General features: G+C 34.4%; 1 protein-coding gene across 1 annotated transcript in view; it reads left to right on the forward strand.

The window, feature by feature from the left end:
* The window catches only part of LOC129216140 (ankyrin repeat domain-containing protein SOWAHB-like), a 257,028-nt gene that overhangs the window by 90,040 nt on the left and 141,075 nt on the right, over positions 1-25,913 (forward strand). The window contains exon 8 of the mRNA XM_054850297.1: positions 22,366-22,380. Within this exon, the coding sequence (XP_054706272.1) occupies positions 22,366-22,380 (15 nt within the window). The remainder of the gene's footprint in view (positions 1-22,365; positions 22,381-25,913) is intronic.

Raw genomic sequence — 25,913 nt, forward strand, 5'->3', positions numbered from 1 at the left:
TTGCAACTCCGAAACACGTATCTGCAAATTCTTTTTGCATATTTTTACTTAAAAACCTTTGGTATGCTCAACAACATTAAGCAATTATGATAGCAGCAAATATGAGGCAGTCGGAAACAAAGGGATCCAAGTGCGAAAATTAAAAATTTGGAGATAATCGGCACAGGTGATAGGAGACCCTTTCTTCTGTTTTAAGGCAAGAGATGGTACTGGTATGTGTTGCTATATAGCATGATTTAAAAAAATATATAATAAACAAAATACAACCTTTCTCGGATCGGATTTTTAAACGTGTTTTACTCGAAACCCTTTGCTTCTCACTTGCAAGACAACGAGACTTATATACTCCTAAGTTTGAGATCGATCGTTTAAGTTATGGATTACAAATAATCTATAAATTATATTTTTTCCATGGTTTTGAGACACCAGAATCTTAAAATTAACGAAAAGGTTATTTTAGTTACATTAAGCAAAGTTAGCAGAGATCTGACGTTATGTTTATTTTTTAAAAAAATATATTGTTGCGTTTTTTTTTTTTAAATTCGCGAATTTCCATACTTTACCGCAATGTTTATTGTTCTCAAATGCAGGCACGTAGCTAGGATTTTGTTAAGGGGGGGGGGTCCAAGGTTGCACGAACTTTAAAAATGGAAGTATGCTAAATCAGAAGCATTAACTGATAATTGTATAAATTGATACTGTTCCAATCAAAACTACAATTAATAAATGTGATAATTAGATTAATTAAGTAATGATGTAATATAAGTATGATAATTAAAGCTTTGCAATATATTTGCTTTCAAAAAAAAAAGCTCATATTTATTTTAACTACATGAAGTACACCGCCAGCTCAGTCAATTGACTGAGCTGGCGGTGTATTTCATGTATTTCTGCCTTAGCCCTGGCTATAGGGCGGTAACTTACTGAATACATTATCAACTGTCTAACTCAATAAATGCTCCATAATTCCCCACTCCTGACTGTTTCGAATTGGATTTTGGACTGCATTTAATGCTTCTATGGACGAAAATATCGCCAAGGCTCATTAAAGAAAAGCTCGAAATGTTGTTTCTTAATTCATTTAAATTTTTAGAATTCATTCAACGATAAGAAATGGAATGATACTTCTAATCTTCATCTTTTTTATAGTATTTTCATATAAAAGCTTAGGAAAACATTATTAAAGCTGTTCAAACACATAAAATACATAGAAAGTATCGTTGCTCGTTAATAAGTATTTTCTTGTGATGTATTGCTAAAATAGATATCTAAGGATCAGTTATGGTATTTACGATGAATTAAGTTAAACAATAAAATTTCTTTGTCAAACTTTTGAAGAAAATTTGAATGATAATTTGTTTATAAATACTATTTTTTAGGCCGTCAAAGATAATAAACATTTTTCTTGGACATTTTCTATTTTAGGAGTTTCGCATGCAGAGTCATTTAAGGGTGATAAGAGGAAGTATTACTTTTAGAACTTAGGAAAATGAATAAATACACTTACGAACACATTGTATATACATAGTATTTTTATGTATAGTCTTGACCCCTCTTCAGGAAAACAAATGAACGGAACTATGGATTTGATTTAGTTTATTAAGTTGATTCAAAACAACTTCTGTGCAAAATGTTCCATTCTAAATTTAAAATTTCAATTTAAACAACAACTGTAGGAAAATGACCGATAGTAACAGTACCAAATCATCACAACAAAATTTGACACTCTAAACCTAGTTATTTTACTAACAATATGGAAATATAAAAATTTTAAATTTCTACATTTGGCGGTAGTCATCCGAGTTCGATCCTTTAGGAGATAATCTTTGCCCTATTTGTGATAATACGGCAGCACCAAAATTAGATATAGTGTAAAAAGCTAATCATATTTCGGTGACAAATATAAAAGGTTTATAGGTAGTTTGAAGACTCAATTAGCAAACATTTTGCTCTAAGTCTTCAAATGTTATAATCTAAATGTTTAAAATAAGACAAATCTCTTGTAAAAACTCTAAGAAAAGTTGTAAATTAAAAATCCAGATATGATTTAAATTGATATTTTAAAATTATATAACAACTAGAAAATCGCCCGTCAAGATGAAAATTGATTCCACATTTGAACGAAGAAATTGCCTGTTTGGTGACATTTTGATAGTTGATATTTTAAACCCTAACTCCAGTGGATTAGCCCTAAGCTTCAGTAGATAACGTTCATTGTTGACCACTTTTTCGCTTCTTTAGTGCCCTGAAATGACAGTCTCACCAGTAAAACAGTTTAGTTACTGGATCCAGTTCAGCCTTGTTACAATAAAACCTTTCCCTGCATTTTAAACATTACCAAAACATGTTATCTAATTATCATGGCGTGTAGCGAGTTTCATTGTTGATGAGGTCAAGAGCATTACTCGATTATCGGCTATTACATATATGAGGATAAGAACAACAACTATTATTCTTGCATTCGGAGTCTACTGTGCTTTTTAACCATGAATGTACAGATACTTATTAAATAATTCTTAAATACAAAGAAGTCAGTAAATAGCTATCAAAAAATTTGCTAAATGAAGCATATGCATATTGCATAGCTTTTATTCGAAAAATGGAACTAGAAGATAGAAGAAAATACATATTTTCAGTTAAACTAATTAATAACTTTTCCTTTTGACCTCGTGAACAAATTCAGTTAGTATTTTAAAATAATAATTTAAAATAATTTCATTGTGAATTATATATGTATCTTTAAACTTATACATCTTTACACATGTGTTAATCATTCCAAACTTAAAACTAAAAAAATCAAACACATCCAGACTTTTTTTAATTCAATTTCTTTGTTTTTTTAAACTTTGATATCACTGAAATCAATTTTGTTATATTAGTATTAACCTTTATTTATGCATCTTTTTTTTTACTACCTCCAGATACATAATCTTTTTTTCCTTTTTTATAAATCATATATAAAAACACAAGAGATAAAACATTCGCAAAAATTCTAGTTCTTTTCGGTACATTTTTGCTCAGAAAGAGTGAAAGAAAAAAAAATCTGTTACTTTGTGATGAAAATGAACTAATATTCAGAACAAATTTCCAGACATTAGTTTCATGGTTGTAGAAAGACAATCTACAACCATGTTGTAGAAAGGCATTTACAACTTTTCTTAGAGTTTTTATAAGAGATTTATCTTCTTTTAAACCTTTAGATTACAACATCTGATGACTTAGAGCAAAATGTTTGCTAATTGAGGCTTCAAACTACCTATAAACCTTTTATATTTGTCACCGAAGGATGATTAGCTTTTTACAGTATATCTAATTTGGGATCTAATTTTAGTGCTGCCATATTATCACAAATAGGGCAAATATTACCTCCAAAGAAAAAGGGTAGAAATTTAAAATTTTTATATTTCCGTATTGTTAGTAAAATAACTAGGTTTAGAGTATTAGATGAATGCTAAAAGTTGTGAGCTTCCGGGACACAATGATATAAGTAATTCATCATTGTTACGAATGAAAATTATAAATGAAATAAATTGAATTGATTGGTTAAAAAATGAAATGATATTCGATGCTATTTCTGTCTGAATAAATTTTTAAATAAATGAGAAACGCATAAATGAGAGAATGCATAAAATTGCTCCTATTGTTAAAAAAAAAAAAAAAAAAAAAAAAAAAAGAAAAAAAAAAACACATTTAAAAAAAACTGCAATACAACTTACCCAGTGGGGGTTGGCTAATTTTTTCTTATGTGTTTATGATTGTGCTCCTGATTTTTCCCTTTAATTTTCCGTGCAACCGACCCATACCAATGGCAGTGATAGAGAAAGTGAATGTGCGACCTAACAGAGTTTTGCACTATCCACGACTCTAGGAGCCTTAGGCACCTTCTAAAAAGACGGTGCTATATTACAAGGGCGGCTGACCCTACTGTTGCTTTCCTCTTTGTATGACCTTCCCGCAAAAACATTCCTACAAATTTCCTGTCTCCGACATTTTCATCATTGATGACTCTCATCAAGCTTTCGTTAACAATAAATGTTTGCTTACGAGCTGACGGCGATTTCCTTGCGGGGACGGGCACTACTATAATGTCTCCTTTTTCGGATAGCTGCTGGCGATTTTCTTGCGAGGCAGGGGACTAAATGTCTCCTTTGGGCAGGTCTGCGACGCGTACCACGGGTTGAAGACTTCTGTCGCTCCTCTCCCCCCCCCCCCCCACTCCCAGAGGGTCTGTTGTTTTGAACAAAACTGAACGTGAGAAAGTTGTCGCTTAATGAAAATATTTAGGACAAAAGAATTTTTTATAAAATTTTTTTTTGGAAAATTCTGTTTATGTAAGTGCAGGAGGACAGTGACCTATCAGGAGGGGGGGGGGGGTCCGGACCCCCTGGACCCCCCCCCCCCTTGGCTACGTCCCTGTCAAATGGTTCACCTTGAAGAAGTAAAATTTTAAAATACAGCATTACAACTAGAATAGAAAGCTCCAAAATTTATAATTTTCAATTCTGTTTCTTATAAAAATGAGTACATTTATGTGTTTATGTAAAACATTCACTTCTTTTATTTACACACGTGATTTGTTTGTGATATAAGGAGACCACATTTTTCCATTTTTGTAATGGAATAATTTCAATATTTTGTGTTGTTTATCTTTTGTGGTACATGTTAATTGCAGATTGTAATTATTGTCCTTTTAGATGATATGATTTTTGTTTCTCATAGTCTTTTTTTTTTTTTATGCATACGTTTCAACCCTAACGTGTATCTTTTTTGTTCTCTTTTTCTGGTTTGTTTGGAATTTGCTGTTCAAATTACAGTATGTAAGTATATTTCCTTTTATATTATGTTTTCGTTTTATTTTGTGACTGTTTTTACTTAAGTTGCTGCATAAATGAAATGCTACTTTTAAAAGAAAAATAATAATTTTGTATGTAATTAAGTGGATTGTAGCTAGTCATCTTGATTTTTTTTTTCATAGCAATGAAGAAGATTTCTTATTGATTTCACTCCGACCTCAGCCTGGCGTAAACGATTTCTATTATGATTAGTTTTGAGCCGTGGCTCACACCATTTCCCTTCTTCAAAAATAATCACATTACCTTGATTTGTATGTCAAAATTCATCAGAAATTCAGCCTTATTTTTTGACATAAAATATTTAAAATTCTGCCTGAGAACTTTAATGATTTTGGAAAATTAACAAATTGATTTTGACGCATGAAGTAAGTTTTATCTGTAACGCCCTAAAAGCGAAAAGGTAAACTTTCGTCTTTAATATATCTTTGCAATCATAAGACCAGCCAAGAATATATGATGGCTAAAAAATTTTGATGTATTAAGATATTCTAAATGTCTCAGTTCTGCGATCATCTGTCGCGACATAAATAATTTAGATGCGTCAATCAATGCCACTTATCCCTGCCATTGATAATACATTAAAAAAAAAAATGGCCATCAATCTAAAAATGGAAGTTTATGTGTGTATGTATGTATGTATTTTTCTTATACAAATCCAGAGTTTCCTTCGAACCTCTGCCAAATTTGGTCAAAGGTCATCGATGCTCAGGAATTATTGTTGGAGGTTTCGCCTCCCTATGTGCGGGAGGGCGGGGTGGTAAAAACGCCCCTCAGGTTCTTCCTAATCAAATCCCGTTTTTGCCAAACTTGTGCACAGAGGACCTTTGATGCTCCAGGAATTCATTTAGGTTTTTTGTCGCCTCATTGTGTATCTCTCTGTGTGGGGGGGGGGGGGGGGCTTTAGGAGGTTTTCGCCAGAAAATTCATGAAATGGAATAACGGAATGTTTACGTCTGTTAATAACAATGACCAATTTTTTTTTAAAAATCTAAAAAGCTTTAAATTTAACTTTTGAATCATAAAATTACTCTTTTCTACACGTTGACGGAAATTTTATACGATTTTCTTTTCTTTTGTTTAAGCCTGATTGTTGAACATTCGTCGCTTGACACAACTTTTATTTTAAAGATAGATCGTGCAACGCAGCAACGAATAGAAATTATTATGTTGGATAACACTTTATGCGTTTTGAAATGTTTTTGCCAATTTTCTCACTAAGATTAAATGTAAACACTAAAATTGTGCTGTAACATACTTTTTTTTACAGCCCCCCCCCCCAATAAATTCAAGTTTTATTTTTGCAAAAATATGGAACATAACATTGTCTGTAATTGAAATATTCAATTTGAATAAAGGACATTTTTGAAGAAGTACTTTAAGTATTACTTCTTTTCGAAGTGCTTATTTCCCTCCGAAAGAATTAACAGCTCAACAAAACTTAACATTTAATCGATTTTTTTAAATATATTTTTTTTACCCCTGCACCGCGCTTTAATTTTAATAAAATCTGGATCGTGGAAAATTGCGAGCATCACGCCGAAAGATAGCAATGAAAATCGTTATTTCGAAGAAAAAGATTATATAATGGCAGCGCGAAATGTGTTTTCGTATACTTGCATTGTTAGAGCAAAACTGCTGAATAGTATTGAGCGGGGCTGTTTAGTCGATAGTCGGACTGATTTGGTCGGTGCTTTTCCTCCGACTCCGCAACCCTGCTGTTGAGCAACCAGTACAAAGTACAGAACTTTGAATGTGGACCATGAATACGTATTTGAACAAAGCGCAGTATTATTAGAAATGTCAAAATCATTCCGAAGCTCTACTAATGCAGTTTTTGCAAGGTGAACCTCTTCGGTTTTCTTTTTCAAATGAACAAATGACTTCGAAAAGATACTTTGGATCTTAAATGTTGCGGGTGGAATACTATTCATCATACCTGTTCTGTTTTGGAAAAACTTTCGGAGAGTGGTTAATCCCCTCATGTGAAGGCACGTTCTCGTGATACAGGTCTCGCCTTGCACATGTAAGCATTTTGCCCTCGACCTTTGGCTGTCGATGAAGCACCGGAGCTGTCTTAACACGCCCACGATCTATTTTAGGCTAAGGAACGTGGCGATGGTCCACCCCTTAGACTTGTTCTGGCATCAAGCAATACCTTGCTTTCGAGCCGACATGTTTGGACTTTAGATAAATTATTGAAAGCCTTGACTTTCTTGAAAATTGTACCTTGTTGAATTAGGTTCGTATATTTTGCACTTGTGACTGGGTTGAGGCTCAAAATAAGGATTCGCTGTGAAAACATTTTATTTTCCTTTTGCTTTAAGCTAGACGTATGATGGTAATGTATACACGGTTATCCGGAAAGTAATGTCAGTAGATCGATTTCAAGGTATCTACTGATCTAACATTTTAAAAAATATACATACAGGTTTCAAAATAAACTCCTCTTAAGTCAAAATCTAACTTCCAGCTATATATTGACCAATGTTTGTGGCGGCAACTTCTGCGGGTGACAAATTCAAGTGTAGGGCCCAAACGCAGATCTGAAAAAGGTTTCTGTCCTCTATTGGAGACGTCCCGTGAATCCATGACTTTCATCCCAATCCCTACACTTCCAATTTTTCCAAGGATAACTTAAAATTGCATTTTTAGGACTTTAATTTCGGAGAAGAACCGCTTTTCCCTTAATTTAGCCAAAATTTGTGTTTTTGGGCCTCTAATTTCAAGTTACTTTCAGTACGGTGCTTCCCCCTCCCTTGTCTATCGTCGCCAAAGATAGCTTTAAAATGTGATTTTAGGAGAGAGAAAGAGCTCTTGAATCTCTTCCCAATTCCCCCAACATCACCAAAAAAGTTCAAAATCGTGCTTTTAGAGCCCCAAGGTCAAAACAATTTCGTCGAAGAGCCTCCAAGCCACGTCCTTTCGCAAACGTCTACTACCATAGCGGCTATGGTAGGCTATTAGCCCAAAAACGTGTTTTTAGGCCAATTAAGACAACTAATTCTGATGGAGAGCAAACACAAAGCCAAAAATTACGTTTCCAAAATATTAATACGAAAAAATTTCTAGGGACAGCCTCAAAATTTGAACTACCTCCTAATGTTATCAAAGATAGCCTAAAACGCGCTTTTCGGATTTCAATTTCGAAAGTATTCCCTAACCCTTCAAGACACCCTATTATTGCTCTTTCAAATTACGATGACGAAAAATTTTCGAATACATCCTCCAAAATTTCCGTATTCCCTTTAAGTCATTAAATATAACTTTGAGTTTTGTTTTTAAAAATTTCTGTGGGGAGATGCTTCCAAACGTTTCCTTCCCAAAGATAGCCTAAAATTAACTTCAGTTTCGAAAAAATATTCAGGAGAATGTCCCCTGCCCTTTTCACTGTCTTAAAAAAACGTGACCAAAATTGCGTTTTTGAGACTTGACTGTTGAAATATTTCCAGAGGAGAGCCGTTAGATCCGCTAACGTCCCCAAAAATGCTTGACAAAGGCTTTAATTTAAAAAAAAAATCGGAAAAAGGTCGCCGAAACTCTCCTTCTTCTCCTTTGAACCTTACCAAAGACAGTGTACAATTGCTTTTATCGCAATTGATTGTGAATCATTTTTCGGAAAGAGCCCAGACCTTCCCTGTCCCTCAACCGTCACCAAAGATAGCCGAAAATTACGGAGCACCCGCCCACTTAATCGTCATCTAAAATTTGCTTCAATTTTGAAATAGATTCAGGGGGAACTTTCACTCGTTTCCCTAACATTACCGAAAATTGCATCAAATTGCGGGTTTTGATGTCTATTTCCCTCAGCACTATGGTGCCTCAACTATAGTGTTGTCCTCTTCATTTTTATGTGTATTACGTTGTCTTTTGTAGAATTGCTAGATTTTTTTAATGTAGTCTTATTCCCAAAATGATATATATCTAATGCAATTCGAAATATGAATGCTTATTGTCAGCCCCCCCCCCCCTCATCCTTACAACTTTTTCTCGATCTGTAAATATTTATTTTGTGCCCAAAGATGTCTATTCGGTTGGTCCATTCTTTTCTTGAAGTGTCTTCTTCCCCTGTGATTATGATATTTGGCTTCTCCATTTGGGCTGGTCAATTACGTCACCACGGGCCGTCCGCTTGTAATAGTCCACGAGGCTGTTAAAAACCAAGTCCATCCTGGTTTATTTTCCAAAAGCAATTAACTGTGTAGACGCCTTGCCCATTTCCCTTGCTCTCAAAATCCATGGTTTAAATAGTTCGTTCTTTCCTGTACTGCCCCCACCTGTGAGCTATCCCCGATGTTTCGAGGTTCTTTCATAATTCACTTCAGATAAGTTGTTTATTTTCTGCCATGTACGCATCTTTCCGTTGGGTGACTTGTGTTCTTCTTCAGATGTAAAAAAGAATGTTAGTGGGCGATGGCATTTATTGTTAAAGTAAGTGGAATAGAACATGATGTAATTACTCAATAGTAATTGCATTTTTTTAAAGCAGTGTCATCAAATCCTTATTGCTTTCGATTACATTAAATTTCAGGAATAGTAGTGCTGTCCTTGGATTAGAATTCTGAAGTATGAAGCCAATTCTTTGTTGTTGTGGAAGCAAATAAACGTTATGGCTATTTTTTTAGGCTGTTGATATGGGCAGGAAGAGCGAACTAACAAAGGAAAACGAGCCGCTGAAACAGTCTTCGAAAATGCTTTCTTTCATGGATCAGCCGTTGACACTACTTTCAAATGAAGTATAGGGTGTTAATGAAGTTTTGAGTCTTGCGCTGGTGAAAAAAAATTTATTTAACAAAGAAAAATTAATATTTCGATCCTTATCTGCTAAGTTTAAGTAGTAACCAAAGTGTTGTAGGTGGCGCTATCATGGGAAATTAATTTAGCCTATAGTTGGGGCAATCCTAAACGTCGTAAAGTTGTGATTAGGATCTGCATAGCCTTCACTGTTCTGCGAGGTTGGGTATGCATGGAGGGTAAGAAGGCCAGTACGGCATGGACCTTCTAGCTTATGTTCAATATTCTAAAAAAGTTGTTGTGAAGCACAGTTACCCACCTGGCTCAGTAAATGCTTGTGCGGTTCTTGCAGTAGATTTGCACTTTTTTAAGAAGTAGTTTTCTTCTCGGCGAGGAAGATTTAAAAAGTCAAAAATTCCGTTGATTTCAAATCACGCAGCTTCAAAAAAAAAAAAAAAAAAAAAAAAAGAAGAAGAAGAAGAAGAAATGATTATCGAGACAAAAAATTAGGGATGCACCGATTAACGGCATTAATCTGTACTCAGCCACTTTGCGGATTATTTATAATCGGCCAATTATCACCTATTAATCGTCCGAAATTTTCTTGAAAAAGCTGCATTGCATCAAGCTTTAAGATTTCTTTATACTTTTCGTAAAGATAGAAGGCCTGTATTAACTGGTTACTAATAGGAAAAAAGTCAATGTCAAATTGATAGTGTCTATGCCTACACTGTAAAAAACAAATCAGGAAACGTTTCTGAGTATATCGGGCAGCTGCGGTTCATGAAATGTTTCTGAGTATTTCAGAATTCTCTTTCTGTTATTTCCAGAAACGTTTCTGAGTATTTTGGAACCCTCTTTCTGTACTTTCCAAAAACATTTCTGAATAAATTGCAGCTGTGGTTCATAAAATTTTCAAAAACGTTTCCGACTAAGACGGAATCCTCTCCGTATTTTTCAAAAACGTCTTCGAAATTTCGAAATCCCTTTTCTATGATTTTTTTTAAATCTTAGCCAATGACAATTTAAATTGTTTCTTTCAGACCTAACAGCAACAAAGCTGTCAAACATGTGATCATAAAATCAGTCTGTTTTATTTTTTAATTATTTGTTTATTTTATTTTATGCGCTTTCTTGTAAACATCCCGTACAATACATGAAATACACCGCCAGCCTCAGTCAATTCCAGCCGAGGACTGCAGTTTCGTGCTTATTAGCACTCATCAGCCCGGCAGAGGAGTGACTGAGCTGGAGGTGGAAAACCAATTAAGGAAGCCAAGAGTGCCAAACAAACTGCTAGCTACTACAGAATTAGCACTGACCAGACGCGTGACCGAAGCAATGATTCGGTTCAACTCGAAGATTCAAAGACAAGACAGAACGATTATAACTTTAGACCGGAGCGGTTTAGCAATGCATATCAAGGAATATATAGGGCGGTCTAAAGATGTCACCACCATGTGCAAACTTTATACCACTATACAAAATCCCCCCCCCCCCCTTTTGTGTGTAATTTAAATTTTTTTTTCGAAGCGTCACTCTACGGCTGAGATATATGGTAGTGTATGGTTAAATTCTCAACCTTTTTTTGGCAAAAAATAAAGAAAATATGAAGAAAAATACACAAAGTGGTCTAACGTTGTACGGTTTTACGGTATTTGGTAATAGCAGAAAACTGCTGATGGCGGCAGGATTCTGAATATGCAAAAAAGCTTTTCGTGATAAACAAAAAGCTTTCTGAGATTTTTTAGTGTACTTTCTAAATGTTTGAATTTTCCCGTGTAGTCAGCTACAGAAACTTGATTAAAGTTCTAAATGTTAATTTAAAGAAAAATTACGAAATTAGAGAAAAATGAATCATTGCTTACGGAAATAAACAAATTGTTAACTAATTCTGAAGACCTAAAATCGTAATTAACAGAGGGGGGAAAAAAGCGAAATTGTAGTATTAAAAATTACATATTAACTATTTATCGGCGTCAGCCGATTATCTTTTGGCCGATTTATCGTTAATCGCTAGTTGGCCAATTTGCTTATCGTCCAATTATTCTCTTATCGATGCATCCCTAATATAAATTATTGAATTTCGATTTAATTTCTAAAAAAACTTCGCCGTAGACCTGCCTGACGGATGAAAAATCCGAAAAATTTTATGGTATTCCGCTCGGAATCTTTCAAATTGGCATCTCAGATTGCTCCAAATATTTTTCTTTTTTCTGTTCTCTTGTTGATGCATGTTTCTCAACAATTACCTTCTTTTTATTTATCTTTACAAACATCAGGTAAGAGGTAAAAAACGCCCTTGAAAACTTTTCCGCATAATTGCTGATGTATTTGCTTTAGATTTCCCTTGATTTCTGTTTACATCTTCCCTGCCTGAGAGCGCAGATAAGAGTCTCTTCTGTCAATCTTTCAGGGCGAAGATGGATAGTTTGTCCTCTTCTTATCTTCTTTGTTTCGATCTTATCCAGTGTTGTGTTTTCGGACATAATTAGTCATCATAGTAGCGTCAGCGAGGAAACCTATTCAAAGTACTATAGTTGGATTGGGAGTTGCGTTTGTTGATTTTTTTTTTAATTTTAATGTTTTGATTGCTAAATGGATAGTGTGATTTCTTCCAAATGAAATTCCTGACTATCGCACTTTTGATACTTTCTTTGTTGTTGACTTTGAAACAAAAAAGCTGAGAACGGTTTGTTACTATTAGTATTATTAATTAAAACTTATTATTATTCGATTTGGAATTCATATATATGTATTCATATATATGTATGTGTCATATATATATATATATATATATATATATATATATATATATACACACATACGAAAAAAAACCATTTGAAATGCAGAAAAGAAAAAAAAAAGGGGGAGGAAGAAAACCTATTTTAAAAAGCCAAAGATAGGCTGCTTTGATTATGAGTCTTATACTGTACGGTCAAGCTCAATCTAATGACGTAAAAAAGGCTCTTTCGAGGGACATAGAATGTTAGGGGTGTGGGATCTTTTATTCTTTTGACAGACAATTTATGTAATTTTAACTTAAAAAATGTTTTTCACAAAAAAGAAAAAAAAATCAAAATTTAAATCAAGAAAAAAAAAAAAAAAAAAAAACGCTCCGAGGTGCAAACCCCCGGAGCTCGAAGTAATTTCGTACCATATTTGAAGGCTGTGGGCACTATGGGGTCTTTTGAACTCAAACCCGCCACGGACCGAGTTCCTCAAATCTTAGACTATGCTTTTTTTTTAATATGGAGGGAAAAAGAAAAGGCAGTTGCGGAATTGGCTGACAGAAGCTTTGCTTTTTTTATATGACTAAACTTTATAATGTTGAAGGTTTATTGGAGTAACAAATCGAATTCATTTTCAGTTAGTACAGTTAAATTTACCATAACAACATAATCAACTTCAACACTATTAGTTTATGTTGAATAAAAGCGTAGTTTCTGTTGGCTAGTCCTGCGACTGACTTTTTTCCCCCTGTAAGCTTTATGATGAGCAATATAGCACACAGCATAGCAAACACAAATCGCTAATAGAGATCCCACTCGGTTATGAGGGCTTGTGTTCAATAGTGGCAATAGCAAGGACCTCTTTCGTTGGAGCGACTGAATTATTTCAAATTACATTTTGGCAACTAAAAAAAAAAAAAAAATCTAGGTGCCAATGACGCTCAAACATTTCTGTCCTAATTTCAACCTTGCTAATATGCAGTTCTACTGGACTAAAAGTTTAAAGGGTCCTTATTATTATTCTTTTTTAATTTGAAAAGTGCATTTTTGAGTGGTACAATGTGAAAATATTGATAATTAAAGGGATCATTTGTTCATCAACAAATTTAAATTTGCTGTCCAAAGTGATCCGATGAACAGGCAAAAGGTCTGGAACAGACTTGAAGACTTGCTTGACAGACAGCCGAAGCACCCAGGGGCACATGGACGATAATTGAAATCGGCTGGCAATAGGGGGCGTCGAGCAAACAGAATCCCCTTCTCGCGAGGAGGGGGTCCTTCTTGTTTGATGGATGGGCCTTTGGTCGACGCAAACATTCATTAAAAGGGTCCGTACCTGCGATTGTCGGTAAATGGGTGGCTCTTTTCGAAAGGAGGGGAATTGGGGACAAATTGAAAGCTCTAGCCTGATGAACCCCACGAGGAGAGGGGCAGGAGGACCTCTGCAATGATTCTTTTGATCCTGATTGTAAATTTGTGGATGAAGTGGCTTTGAGGTGACCTGGTTATTATCTCATATTTCACGCTCGCTCCTCGCAATAAGCTTATTATGATGCAGAGATGTTTGTACCTGCTGGAGATAATTTAATACTTCATTCCTACAGTACTAAAAAAAATTGAATAATTAAGTGAAATACAGTATTACCCCGATTCATGGGTGCAAGACCTTCCGTCTCAGGACGGATTTCCGTCTTGGACAAAATTTCCGAGACGGAGGTCGGGACGGAAAGAAATTCGATGAATTTTCTTTCAGTTTTTACTAAAAAAGAAAAATTGAGTGTTTGAAAAATATGCTTTAACCACTAGATCGTTCCGTAACCACGAATTTACTTCGACATTCTCTCGATTTTCCGCCATGGGCTTGTTTTGTTTGCAACGTGCTTTTGGAGGAGTGGCTTTTTAGACTCACGCCGTTTGACTTTTTTTTTTTTTTAATGTGTAAACTCTGTTATTTCTAATTCACTGCATTGCAGACAGCGGAGTTGCTCGCTATGCTCCCTGATTTTTCGAAATAATCGTCGCTAATTGAAATTTTAGCCTTTTCTCTCGCTATTTTCGATTATCCTTTCTTTCTTTTTTTTTTCTCCCCCATTAGCAGTTTTTTTTTTTTTTGCAAACTTTACACGCATAAGTGATAATTATCTGCGCTCTTAAAATGTCTTCAAGTTGAATCTGAATCATCGATTTAGAGTGATTGCTGATGATACGAAATGTTTACACCACAACAAAGGGCATCCAAAGGGAATTTTAGAAAGAATCTGGGTGAAATTTCAAGCTGGTTTGAAACATCGATGGGCAACCGTTCCTGCAGTTTTAGCAATAGACTTGAGCAATTACAAAATTCCAATGTCATTCAATACAACATTCGCTAGAATGGAAATAGGGGGGGGGGGGAGAGAAAGAGAAAGGAAGGAGCGAGAAAAATAACGGCAGCACGAGTTTGCGAAAAACCGTGCTATTGCAAAGAGGGTAAGTTCGCAAATTAACGCACAATATTGAGGTCTTAAAACGTTTATATCTTGGACAATCTAAGAGGGGGGGGGGGGGCTGCTCAAGGGCTGCAGTATAAAATATTGAAAAACTGAATTGAAAGCCATTTTTGAAGCTAGGAGTGCTTCAGGATTTCTCCTCCGCAAACTCTTAAAAATTCAAAAGTCAAAATGGTTTGGGCTGTCTTTAATGATGTAAAGGTGGGGAGGGGGGAGGTTTAAAAAAATATAAAACTGGAGTATTAAAAACACTAATTTAGGCAATTTTTGGTGAATTTATGAGAGAGGTTTTTGGTGTTCTAACATGAAAATGTTGTAGATGATGTATTAAAAACTCTGAGACTATACTTAAATGGACCTAAGAGAAAGGGAATTTGGGACCCTCTCCCGAAAAGTGTTTGTAATTGAAGTCATAAAACTTTTAGGTTATCTTTAGTAATGTCAAGAGGGGGGGGGGGTCTCTTTAGGCGAAATTCCGAAAGTGGAGTCTTAAAAGTGCAACTTTAGACCGTCTTGGGGTTCGGGGTCCCCCTTCCCCGAAAATTATTCAAAGCTGAAGTATTCAGAACCATGGGCGCCCATATGCAAAATTTAAAGGGGGGCTCAGATATTTTACCCATGGTTTAGCAGGATATTTTCCCCGTAGAGATCGATTTCAGTACAGATAACAGTTATTTAAATTTGATATTTTTAACAACCTATTCAATATAGGCTGGAGAAGAAATGTTTTTCAGTTTTGCAAAGAAAAAAGTACTAAAAGCAAGGAAGTTCTAATTTTAAAGGGGGGGACTTGAGCCCCCAACTTGCCCCCTGTTTGGGTGCTTTTGTTCAGAACTCAGCTTTAGGTCATCTTTGGAAGCCTTAATAAGGGGGAATTCGAAGGCTTTCTCTCAATAAATTTTGGACCTTAAATTCTTAAAACTTCTGTGATGAAAAGGGGGGAACCGCAAATTTAAGTCAAATTTAGTGAACTTAGGGGAAGGAGTTCGGGTGCTCTCTCCCCCGAAAATTTATCCGTGCTGAAGTATTGAAAGGCTATTTTGGCTATTTTTGAGTGAGTTAGGAGTTAGGGAATACAGGGGGGGGGGGGGTCTTTCTCGAAACATTTTCGAAATTGAAGTCTTAAATTTTTGGGGAGTTGCTCTTTCAATAGAAAAATAAATCTCAAACACAAACTTACATTGCCTTTATTAAATACAATGAGAGGAGGAGGGGGGGGGGTATTCCGTCGCCTAGCCCGAAATATTTCCGTTTCTAAAATTTTAAGAATTTTGTTTTGGGCTATCTTTGTATGATTTAAGGGGTAGGGTATAGGAAGCTTCTTTCAAAAAGTTTCCGAAATTTAAGTATTAAAACTTTCTCATAAGTCATGTTTTAGGTAAGGAAGGGTACTATTCCTAGAAAAAAATTTAGAAACTGCATCCTTAAAAATTCAAATTTAGAACACTAGTGGTGAACTCAGAGGAAGGGGTTCGGGAGTTCTCTTCCGAAAATTTTTTGATGCTGAAATATTTAGAACGCCACTTTAGGCTATATTTGAGTGCCTTAAGAGGGATGTGATTCGGGTGCCCTGCCTGGGGTAAGGATTCAGTTACCCTATTTCTTTTTTTAATTAATGAATATTGGAAAGTAACTCGTTTAAAAAATATATCTACTTTACTGAAGCGGTTTTTTTATTGCTAATTTCACCACCTGCTATCTAAAAAAGAATTCTTTTTCAAATGAATACTGTATGGGGGAATGGTGCCAGTTCATTATCATTAGTCGCCCATACCCTTCCCCCACATTTCCTTCTTTTCTGGCGCTACCTTGGGAAACTTTCCGATCAGAACTGATTTATGTTGCAAAAGTGAAAATCTTTATGTCCCAAGCGATCTTATTGCTTGCAATAAAAATATTTACGATCGGCAAAAAACTAATGGCGGGGAGCTGCGAACGCTTTTACCCCTTCCTTTTAAAACATCGTCTAAAATTGCGTTTTTAGAACTTCAATTTCGAAATATTGCTGAAGTAGGGTTCCTGAACTCCAGCCCTTCGATAATGCATTCAAAAAGCATATAAACGTATTAAAAAAGGAGTGCAATTTCGCTTTTAAAGCTTCAATTTCTCGAAGAGCCCAGAGCGCCCCCCCCCCCCTCCTTCTCTATTATTTTTGAAGGTCGCCCAATATTGATTTTGGGACTATCAGTTTGAAATAATTGATGTAAGAGTCCCTAAGCCTCCTTTCCCTGAACGTTACCAAAATGGTCTACCATTGCGTTTTTTGGACTTTAATTTAAAAAAAAATTCTGGGGGAGAGTTCGCAGACCCCCCGTTATTGGCGGTTTTTAGGTTTTTGAAATTACGATATCAAAACGCCTAAAAATTACAATTTAAAGACTTAAAATTCAAATTAAACACAGATTCAAAAACTGGCATTGTTAAAATCTACAACATTTATACAATACACAACATTTATACATCGTTAAATCGGGTATCGCTAAATTGAAGTTATAGTGTAGTTATTTATGCATTGAAGTGCGTCGTCAAATGCGGCTGTATATTTATTTGAGTATTGAACAAAGGGGTGTTTGTGATCCGTAATTTCAGAAAACTCCGAAAATTTTGGGTTGCTGTTTCCGAAAATTTGAAGCTTACAACATATTCAAAAACTGAAAAAAAAAAAAAAAACTAAAACAATATTTATTTTAATGATTTCTGTATGCATATTTGAAGAGGGGGAGGGGAGGCTTCGAGTCTCTTCATAGTTTCCGAAAATTTCAGTCTTCAGAAAATTTTACTTGAGTCCACTTGCACCGCTTGCGTAGATGTTTCTCAAATTCATTTGGAAAGCTCCTCCTGTAATAGCAATGTTGGAAATATGTGAGAATTTGTTCGTGTAAGGCTTGATACTTCACCTGCTCATCTCTATTTAACTGCGGACGTGGAAAGATTAGGGGGTTGCAAGTTTGATTTCTGTGGCATTGTAGTTCCTAAATGGATGAGCCGATATTGATAATTCTTTTTTTGTTCGGAAGTTGACTTGAGATCTATGCTGTTCTTTGCTCAGATCTCGTTTTAGTATGATCTTAACTACGGGATGTATTAATGAAAAGTCTAATTAATTAGCTTACTTAACATATTAGTACGAATAGAAAAAGCAATTTTTTTTTGCTCCTAATGGAATTTGTGTGGAACTTACAAATTACGTAGAACTGGCCCTTTTTACTAACTATTTAATGTAATTCTAAGCCTGTATCCACTTGAATGGTAACGATTTCATTGTTGGAAGACAAGGAGAGAAAAGCTCAAAGATTTAAATTGTTTATCTGTTTCATTTTCTATTTGTTAAGTAATAAAATTATTGCAATTAAATTTAGTATGTAAACTCAATTCTTTTAAATGGATTTTCAATTTTCCCTTGATTCTACTTTTGTGATTAGCAAAACTTTGTGCATATGATTATCTTTACATTTCCGTGGTTTCCAAAGTTATTTAGCTTTTTGCTATCAATTGTTTTAGCTAACATTCCCCATAAATTGCCTATTGAAGTGATGAAGCATTTCCAAAACCCTTAACATTTTATGTCATTCGAAAGAGTTTTTTTTTCTGCACAACATGAAGTTTGTTCCAATTTTCCCACTTAATTAGAAAAGTACACTGTAAAAAATCTCGGAAAACTCTCTGAATATACAAAAAAGCTTTCCGTAATACACAGATTCGTACGCCCTCAGCAGTTTTCTGCTCTTATCAAATACATTTCCCGTTTAACAAGAAAGTAAGAGTCGACGCATGCGCAGCTCACACGGCAATTTTATAGTCCCGCACCAAATCTAAACTGAAACTCGTGAAAGCACGCAATGAAAACAAGTGCTGACTCATGTGCGAAATTAACACTCATTAAGCGGATTAGTAGAAGTTTTGTTCCTCGCATGAATTCATTGAAGATAATTTTAAAGTCTTATATTTTCTTGCTAATGTATAGTCATGAGATTAAATTTGAAGCTATGGTCACTTATTTTTAAGTACGAAGTGCAACTTCTCGACGCATGCTCGCGGAAGGAATACAAACTGAAATTAAAAACCAAATAACTGCCGAGAGGACGCCACGTAAATTCGTTGCGTCGCATAACTTGTGTAGGTAATTTGCTTTTTTCTTGGATACTTTTCTTCTTTCTACCAAATGGGTAATTTTTGTAGGCAGAATTTTATTCTGTCATGAAAATCACCTTTTTGGTGACCAAAGCCTGCAAAAGACACCACCGACGAATAGGTAAGTCGCTTTGCAACTCGATTACTTTAAAGTGATTTAGTTCATATAAATCTCGTTAAAAAAACTATTTTCCTCAGTATCATTTTTTCGTTGTGAACTATTGCAATTTGAAAATATTTTACATTACATAGAACACATATTTAAAGTGCAAGTGTGTCTAGTTTTATTCTGTAAAATTTATGAATTGAAGATTATAAAAAACTTTAAATAAGTGTTATTGTGTACTTTGTTTTTATGTGTCAATCTCAGTTAATATTTGGCTGAACATTTATGTATCAAGCATTATGAATTAAATGTTATAATATGCAAATTGTCAGGTTTGATAGTTCGTCTTTAAGGTTGCATGCTTTCATTCTCTTGTAAACAGTGTAGCTAGATTGTATGAAGTAAAAAAAAAATATCTCTTGTAATTAGGAACATAGTGCTTCAGTATTATATAAATGACGATATCTCTTTAAATATTTGCATTAGCGAAACGCTTTAAATTAGTTAAATGTGTATTAATTTCTTTAACAAATAGATTCATATATGTATTTAAAAGTGTCTTCATTTTTTTTTTTCGTTTTACGAGCCTCAATTTTACCAAAAGAAAAAAAAAAAAAAAAAAATTAATAAATAAATAATTTTGTATTTTTACACCATATTTAAGTATTTGACTTATAATTTATATGATACTTTGATTTATAATTTATATTATACATGAAATATTATTTATTTCAGCAGAGCTTCATTAGTACGATTTATTTTAGTTGCTATGTACCTGCCCTTAAGGGAAAGAAGCTGCAAATATAACAAACAAGAATCATTTCTCAACAATATATTTTTCTATATATATGAAATACACAAGCAATGTGAATAGCAATGAGAAAAAGAAAATTAAAAGTAGCAATTATTAGAATAAAGTTGAAAGGTTGAATTCGGAGCTCATCAGCCGTGGAAGATTCGATAAATATGGTCAAAAGACCAAAAGATATTAAACTACTTACTAAATAGAGAGTGTTTAAGCTCTAATATATGCATTACATTGGGCCAAACGCACCATATGCTAAACTATATGCAATAAACAAGAGCTTATACCTAAAATTAAAAGTAGGGGTTTTTTTACCTCGGCTAAATGAAGAAACAAGTCACTATAATTTGTCTTCCTCAGGACAGTACCTACTGCATGCAATGTAGGACAGTCAGGAGGAATGAGTCAGTGGCAAAAATGGAACAGCTGCATTTACATGCCAAAATAAAAAGTAATATTATTTCATGTCATTGTTTTAAAAGTGATCATTTTAAAAAAACTATGTTATTAATATACGATGTACATATGGGGAGAAGACGAGGGGCGTTCACCACGCAGACTGTGCCATTGACATTTTCAGGGGTTTGCTTTTTTAAGGGGGTGGGGGCGCTTTATAGCATTTTATGGGTGCACCATCACTCTTATGGTGGGGGGGGGGGATTCTCGTATATATGAAATGGAATAATCAAGTAATAGAGTTCAATGTTTTAATAAATAAAATATAAATTGCATTTTGCGTACACTGTAAAAATAAATTCAGTACCCTATTTTGAATAAGTATTTATATTTGTGATGAGCTGGAAAAGGGCAAGAACAGAAGAATCAACCCAAATGGTTCCAGCAGGGGGACTTGGTGTCATATTTAAATTCGTCAGTTTCTCTGTTGGTACTTTTCGGTACACTTTGTTCGTCAGAGAAATTGACTTGAGGTGAACGAATTCCGGAACGCGAAGGGTAGGTAAGTCCTGTCAAATTTTATCCGAAGATAAAAGCTATCAAGTTTGATACAAGATATGTTTTTAAGTTCTGCATTAAAAATACAATATGTTGATAGTTTTGTCTTGAAAATATTGAGAGAAAAACTGAAGTTTAAGATTGTTTAACAAACAATCCCCACTTTTCAGAAGGTACCCCCCTCCAATTCCCCGACGATTTTGTGATTAGGAATGAAACTACTAGATTATTTCATAATTTTTCAAAAATTTATAACTGTGCATATGTTATGCTGTTAACCATGCTATTTGTCATTCGAAATTCAAAAAAAAAAAAAAAAAAAAAAAAAAAAACACGAATGTTTCTAAAATTGCTTGTATTATTGCTCTTAGATATGAAAGAATTGAAACTGATGTGGTATGCAATACTATAATAAAGAATTATATTTTACAAAAAATCACGGAAAAAGGATTCCGAAATTCTCGGAAACGTTTTTGAAAATTGTTTGGAGAATTCCGAAATACTCGGAAACGTTTTCGAAACTTTCATGAACCACAGCTGCACAGAATACTCAGAAACATTTCTGGAAATTACGGAAAGAGGATTCCGAAATACTCAGAAACGTTTCTGAAAATTACAGAAAGAGGATTCCGAAATACTCAGACACGTTTCTGGACATTACAAAAAGACGATTCCGAAATACTCAGAAACGTTTCTGAAAATTACAGAAAGAGAATTCCGAAATACTCAGACACGTTTCTGGACATTACAGGAAGAGGGTTCCGAAATACTCAGAAACGTTTTTGAAACTTTCATGAACCACAGCTGCACGATATACTCAGAAACGTTTCCGGATTTTTTTTTTTTTTTTTTTTTTACAGTGTAGATATAAAGCTTTTTACTTCAGTGAAAGTCCTAAATGTCGTACAAAATTTTCAACTCCAATTGTACTGTAAATGAAGTTGTTAGAAACAAAGGGAATGTAAATGGACTCCTTAAAGTTTTGAATTAAACGCTTACGAAGTTCAAACCATAGGAAGGATTTTACTGCATTATTTAAAAAAAAAAAAAAAATCATGCTGTATGGCAGCACCCACCAAGGCTACCGTAACCATCTCTGACTCCAAATCAGATGCCAGATTCTCCAACCATTTGTACTAGTAATACCACCTAGTGTGTACTACTTGTTGTAGTAGTAAAGTATATGTATTAGTTATTGTAGTAGTAGTTATCTCCAAATATTTGATTTTGGCACTTTCGCCCCTTTACTTTTATGTGCTTCAAATGCGTTTATGTGTAAAAACTTCAATTCATGCAAAATCTTGGAATTGTCGTCAGAATATCTATTACATTTTGGCTGCAAGTTTTATCTGAAAATATCTGAAAGTGTTTGCTTTTGATATTCTTAAATGACTAAACCCCTCAGAATGCATAATAATATCTAGCTCCTTTTCTGTTCACTGAGTAATGTTTTTCATCATTGGGAATATCAAACTTGTTATTTGCTTGCTTGTTCTCATTTAGTTAACTTTTGACCAATGGTTGGAAATAGCGCGTTACAAGTAGTGACGCTACTGTAGTATAGTTACATTTTTTAGTAGTTCGTACTGTAACGCACTACTTTAAAAAAAAAAAAGTGTAGTGAGTAGTTCAGTACATAAAATAGTAGTTTGCAGCGATTTCTGGAAACTACTTTTAAATAAACTTAACAAAAAAAGAAACAAGGTGCAAACGAATCTGACTGGGCTTCAATTTTACGCAAATACACCGGCGGATACATTGCGAAATTAGACTCGAAATCTAAAAATACGAGCAGGCCTCAGACCAAGGGCGGCAAATAGGGGGTTCAAGAGGGGGCGGTTGCACCCCCAAATTTTTCGAATAAAATGATAGAAAATGGGTAAATTCAATTGATGTAAGTTAGACATCAATGTCCATTTAAAAAAATCTCGCTGATTCTCAGTAACCTTTTGCTGAAACTCGACACATTCCCAAACTAGAAAAAGTGTTTTTCGTTACTTGGATGATGACTTAAAAATTCATGAAGTGTTTTTCGGCCTTTTTATAACATAGAAAATTGATAGAGAACCATGGTTAATTTTAACTAAAGAAGACATTTCCTCATATAGGCTAAATGTGTGCCGAGTGTAATGATGGTATGTCCAATATGAGAGGCCCGTGCAAAGTGGTGTGGCTGCAAGGTTTTCACAAGAAAATTCCTTGATACTGTCCAACCACAGATTGCATTGAATTTTCAAACGTCCAGATAAGACGAATCTATGTGAATAAAGGGGAAAAGTAAAAATTTGATGCGTATATTCTGCTCATTTGAATGAGACTACTTCTGCAAAAGCTGACATCCGTAAAAAAAAAATAGATTCGTCCATTTCCGGCTGTAAAACGGATGTTTGTCTTTCCATACAATCCGTGGTCAGACAGTATTTTACATTCACTCTACGCTCATTTTTGAAGTGCATATTTAATGAGTGTTCATCCTTTCGTCTGCTAGAAGCATGTTTCAGCTCTTTCTCAATGCATTATATGCTTTCATAGAAACTTCTTTAAAATGTATGCGATTATTGAATTAAAAAAACAACATATTAACAAATACCTTTTATGGGGCTCTATAATAATGCAATCTCGGAGTGACACAAGATGGTCTTCAAGAGTTAAAACCATAAAAACATTTCTCGATAACTTCAAAGCAGTGATTTGACGACTGGAAGAATTATTGCAAAACGATTCTTTCAATGGTGAAAAAGCTCATTTCGTCATTTAGCATGCATGTATAACTTCGTTTGAATTTTCATTCAATTTGTATTGAGAAAAGTTTTTGAAAAATGCTTTACTCTGTCAAAACATCTTCAGTCCGCTACCCTTAATTTTCGGACTATTCAAGCCACAGTTCAATCTACAATTGATCTGTGCACCATACTACCATAGTTCAATCTACAATTGAAACTGAAAATTTATATAGATATCTATTTCAATCAAGCGTAAAACTTTTCAAAAAAATTCTTCCTCCAAGCCAATTTTAAATAGGCGCATAAAAACAAAAAAAAGTGACAAAAATCTGCATGATAATGTGAAGTCAAACATTATTTTTTTAATATTTTGTATGAAGTAATAGATTCAGTTTCGAATGGAATTAACACAAGATTTGATGATAATTATTTTTCTGTATGGTTGGCTCTATATTATCTGGATTGGATTTTAAAAACGAAAAATAAAATATATCAATTATGAGTAAAATTTTTAGCATGAGGCAAGGCAAATTACAAACAATATACCGACAAGTCCGGTTCTCACATCCAGAGACTGCAGTTTCGTCCTTGCTATGGACTCATCAGTCTGGAATAGTGAATAACGGAGCTGGATGCAGATGAGACTAGATTATTCAATGATGAAAAATTAAGCACCTCACAATTTTTGAATTTGTTTGGGTGATTTTGAAGAGCAATATATAAAAAGTGTTTTCATACATAACTTTGTTACTTCAATTATTTTTTAACTATTCTAATCAGCTCAGCTAGCAGCAAGGGCGCCCATATGTAAAATTAATAAGGGAGCTCAGATACTTTCCCCATGGTTTAACTGGATATTTTCCCCATGGAGACCGATTTCAGGACAGATTCGAGTCATTAAAATTTGAAATTTTCAATAACTTATTCATTAATGACTGGAGAAGAAATGTTGTTGCATTTTTAAAATGAAAAAAGTACTAAAAGCTAGAAAGTTCTAATTTCTAAGGGGAGAGGGGGGGGGACGAACCCCCACTTGCCCCCCTATATGAGCGCCCTTGGCTAGTAGAGAAAGATTTTTTTATGTCTCAGGAGGTTAGAAAATTATTTTCGAAGCACACTGGGCAAAGAATTCAAACGAAGTCATACATGCTAAAGGGTATGAACATCTTCACCATCTTTCTATTTAGCTCTACTGGCAAAACAGTACGATACTTGCACTGATACATTAGTAGCACAATTCCCTGCTCTTTTTTTATCGAGATCTTTTGTATGATAACTTATTAGAAAATGAATCAAAATTTTAATTGTTTCTAAACACATTCTAACACAATAAAAGGTTTAATGTGAATAAAACACTTAATTTTTATTCATATTAAACCAATTTTATGACCACTTCTCCTCAGCTAATGTGTGTTTGGGACCACACTGTGGTAATACATATTTAAGAAACTCGACCCCCCAAATGAAATGCTGAAATGCCGCCCCTGCCTCAGACATATCATTTTGACGCCATACGTTCTATCTGTTTGACGCAATTAGTTTGTTTGGCATCCAAATTTTCATATTTCGTCAATATTTGCATTGAATAGAGCTTGTCTTAAAAAGAAAAGTATATGAATGAGCGATAATCGCCAATTTAGTAACCAATGAACACATCGGTGATTTCGCGAGTTGAAAATTTTGGGAATTTTATATGAATAGGCCGAAAGTTGAAAACAAATATTTCGCGAGGCTTAAATTTTCGTGATTACGACGAGCACGCTCAAAAATAAACTGCCCTGGTCGACTGACAATAAATACGAGTATAAGAATATGATAATGGAAATTTTTGAAAAAAGAAAGAACAGATAATTCTTAGTAACATTCCGTGTTCACATGAGCTAATTTATCAATTTAAACCTTTTTTTGTTCAATCCTCAAACGGTGTGTGTTTTTATGCTTTTTGTTTATTAATTTTTTGAAAAGTAGTGAAGTAGCGACTACTTTTCAAAAGTAGTTTGTGGTCGCTACATTTTAAAAATAGTAGTTGTAGTGAACTACATTTGTAACAAAGTAGTTGTAGTTCGCTGCAAAAAAATGTAGTTTTCTAACCACTGCTGTTGACGAAATAGGCATTGTATTGAAATTAAAAACTGAATAAAATCTTTCAGTTTCGGTGAAATATTTAGAATCCGTTCAATCGGAATATATTTAAAGCTTGTTTTAGAAACGGCGGAAATTGTAAAATTTCCATCATAACTTAGAAAAGAATTTTTGTTGAAGACTAAAGAAACAAAACACTTGTTTAATTCCTGCTGGAAAACATACCCTACATTGGTTACCAAATCGATTTTTGTTGCCCCTTGCTCTTCATACTGCCTGTGAAAAGTAAAATTGAAACTCCGTGTGC

This window comes from Uloborus diversus, chromosome 2 (genome assembly GCF_026930045.1).
Source record: "Uloborus diversus isolate 005 chromosome 2, Udiv.v.3.1, whole genome shotgun sequence".
Taxonomy (NCBI): Eukaryota; Metazoa; Arthropoda; class Arachnida; order Araneae; family Uloboridae; genus Uloborus; species Uloborus diversus.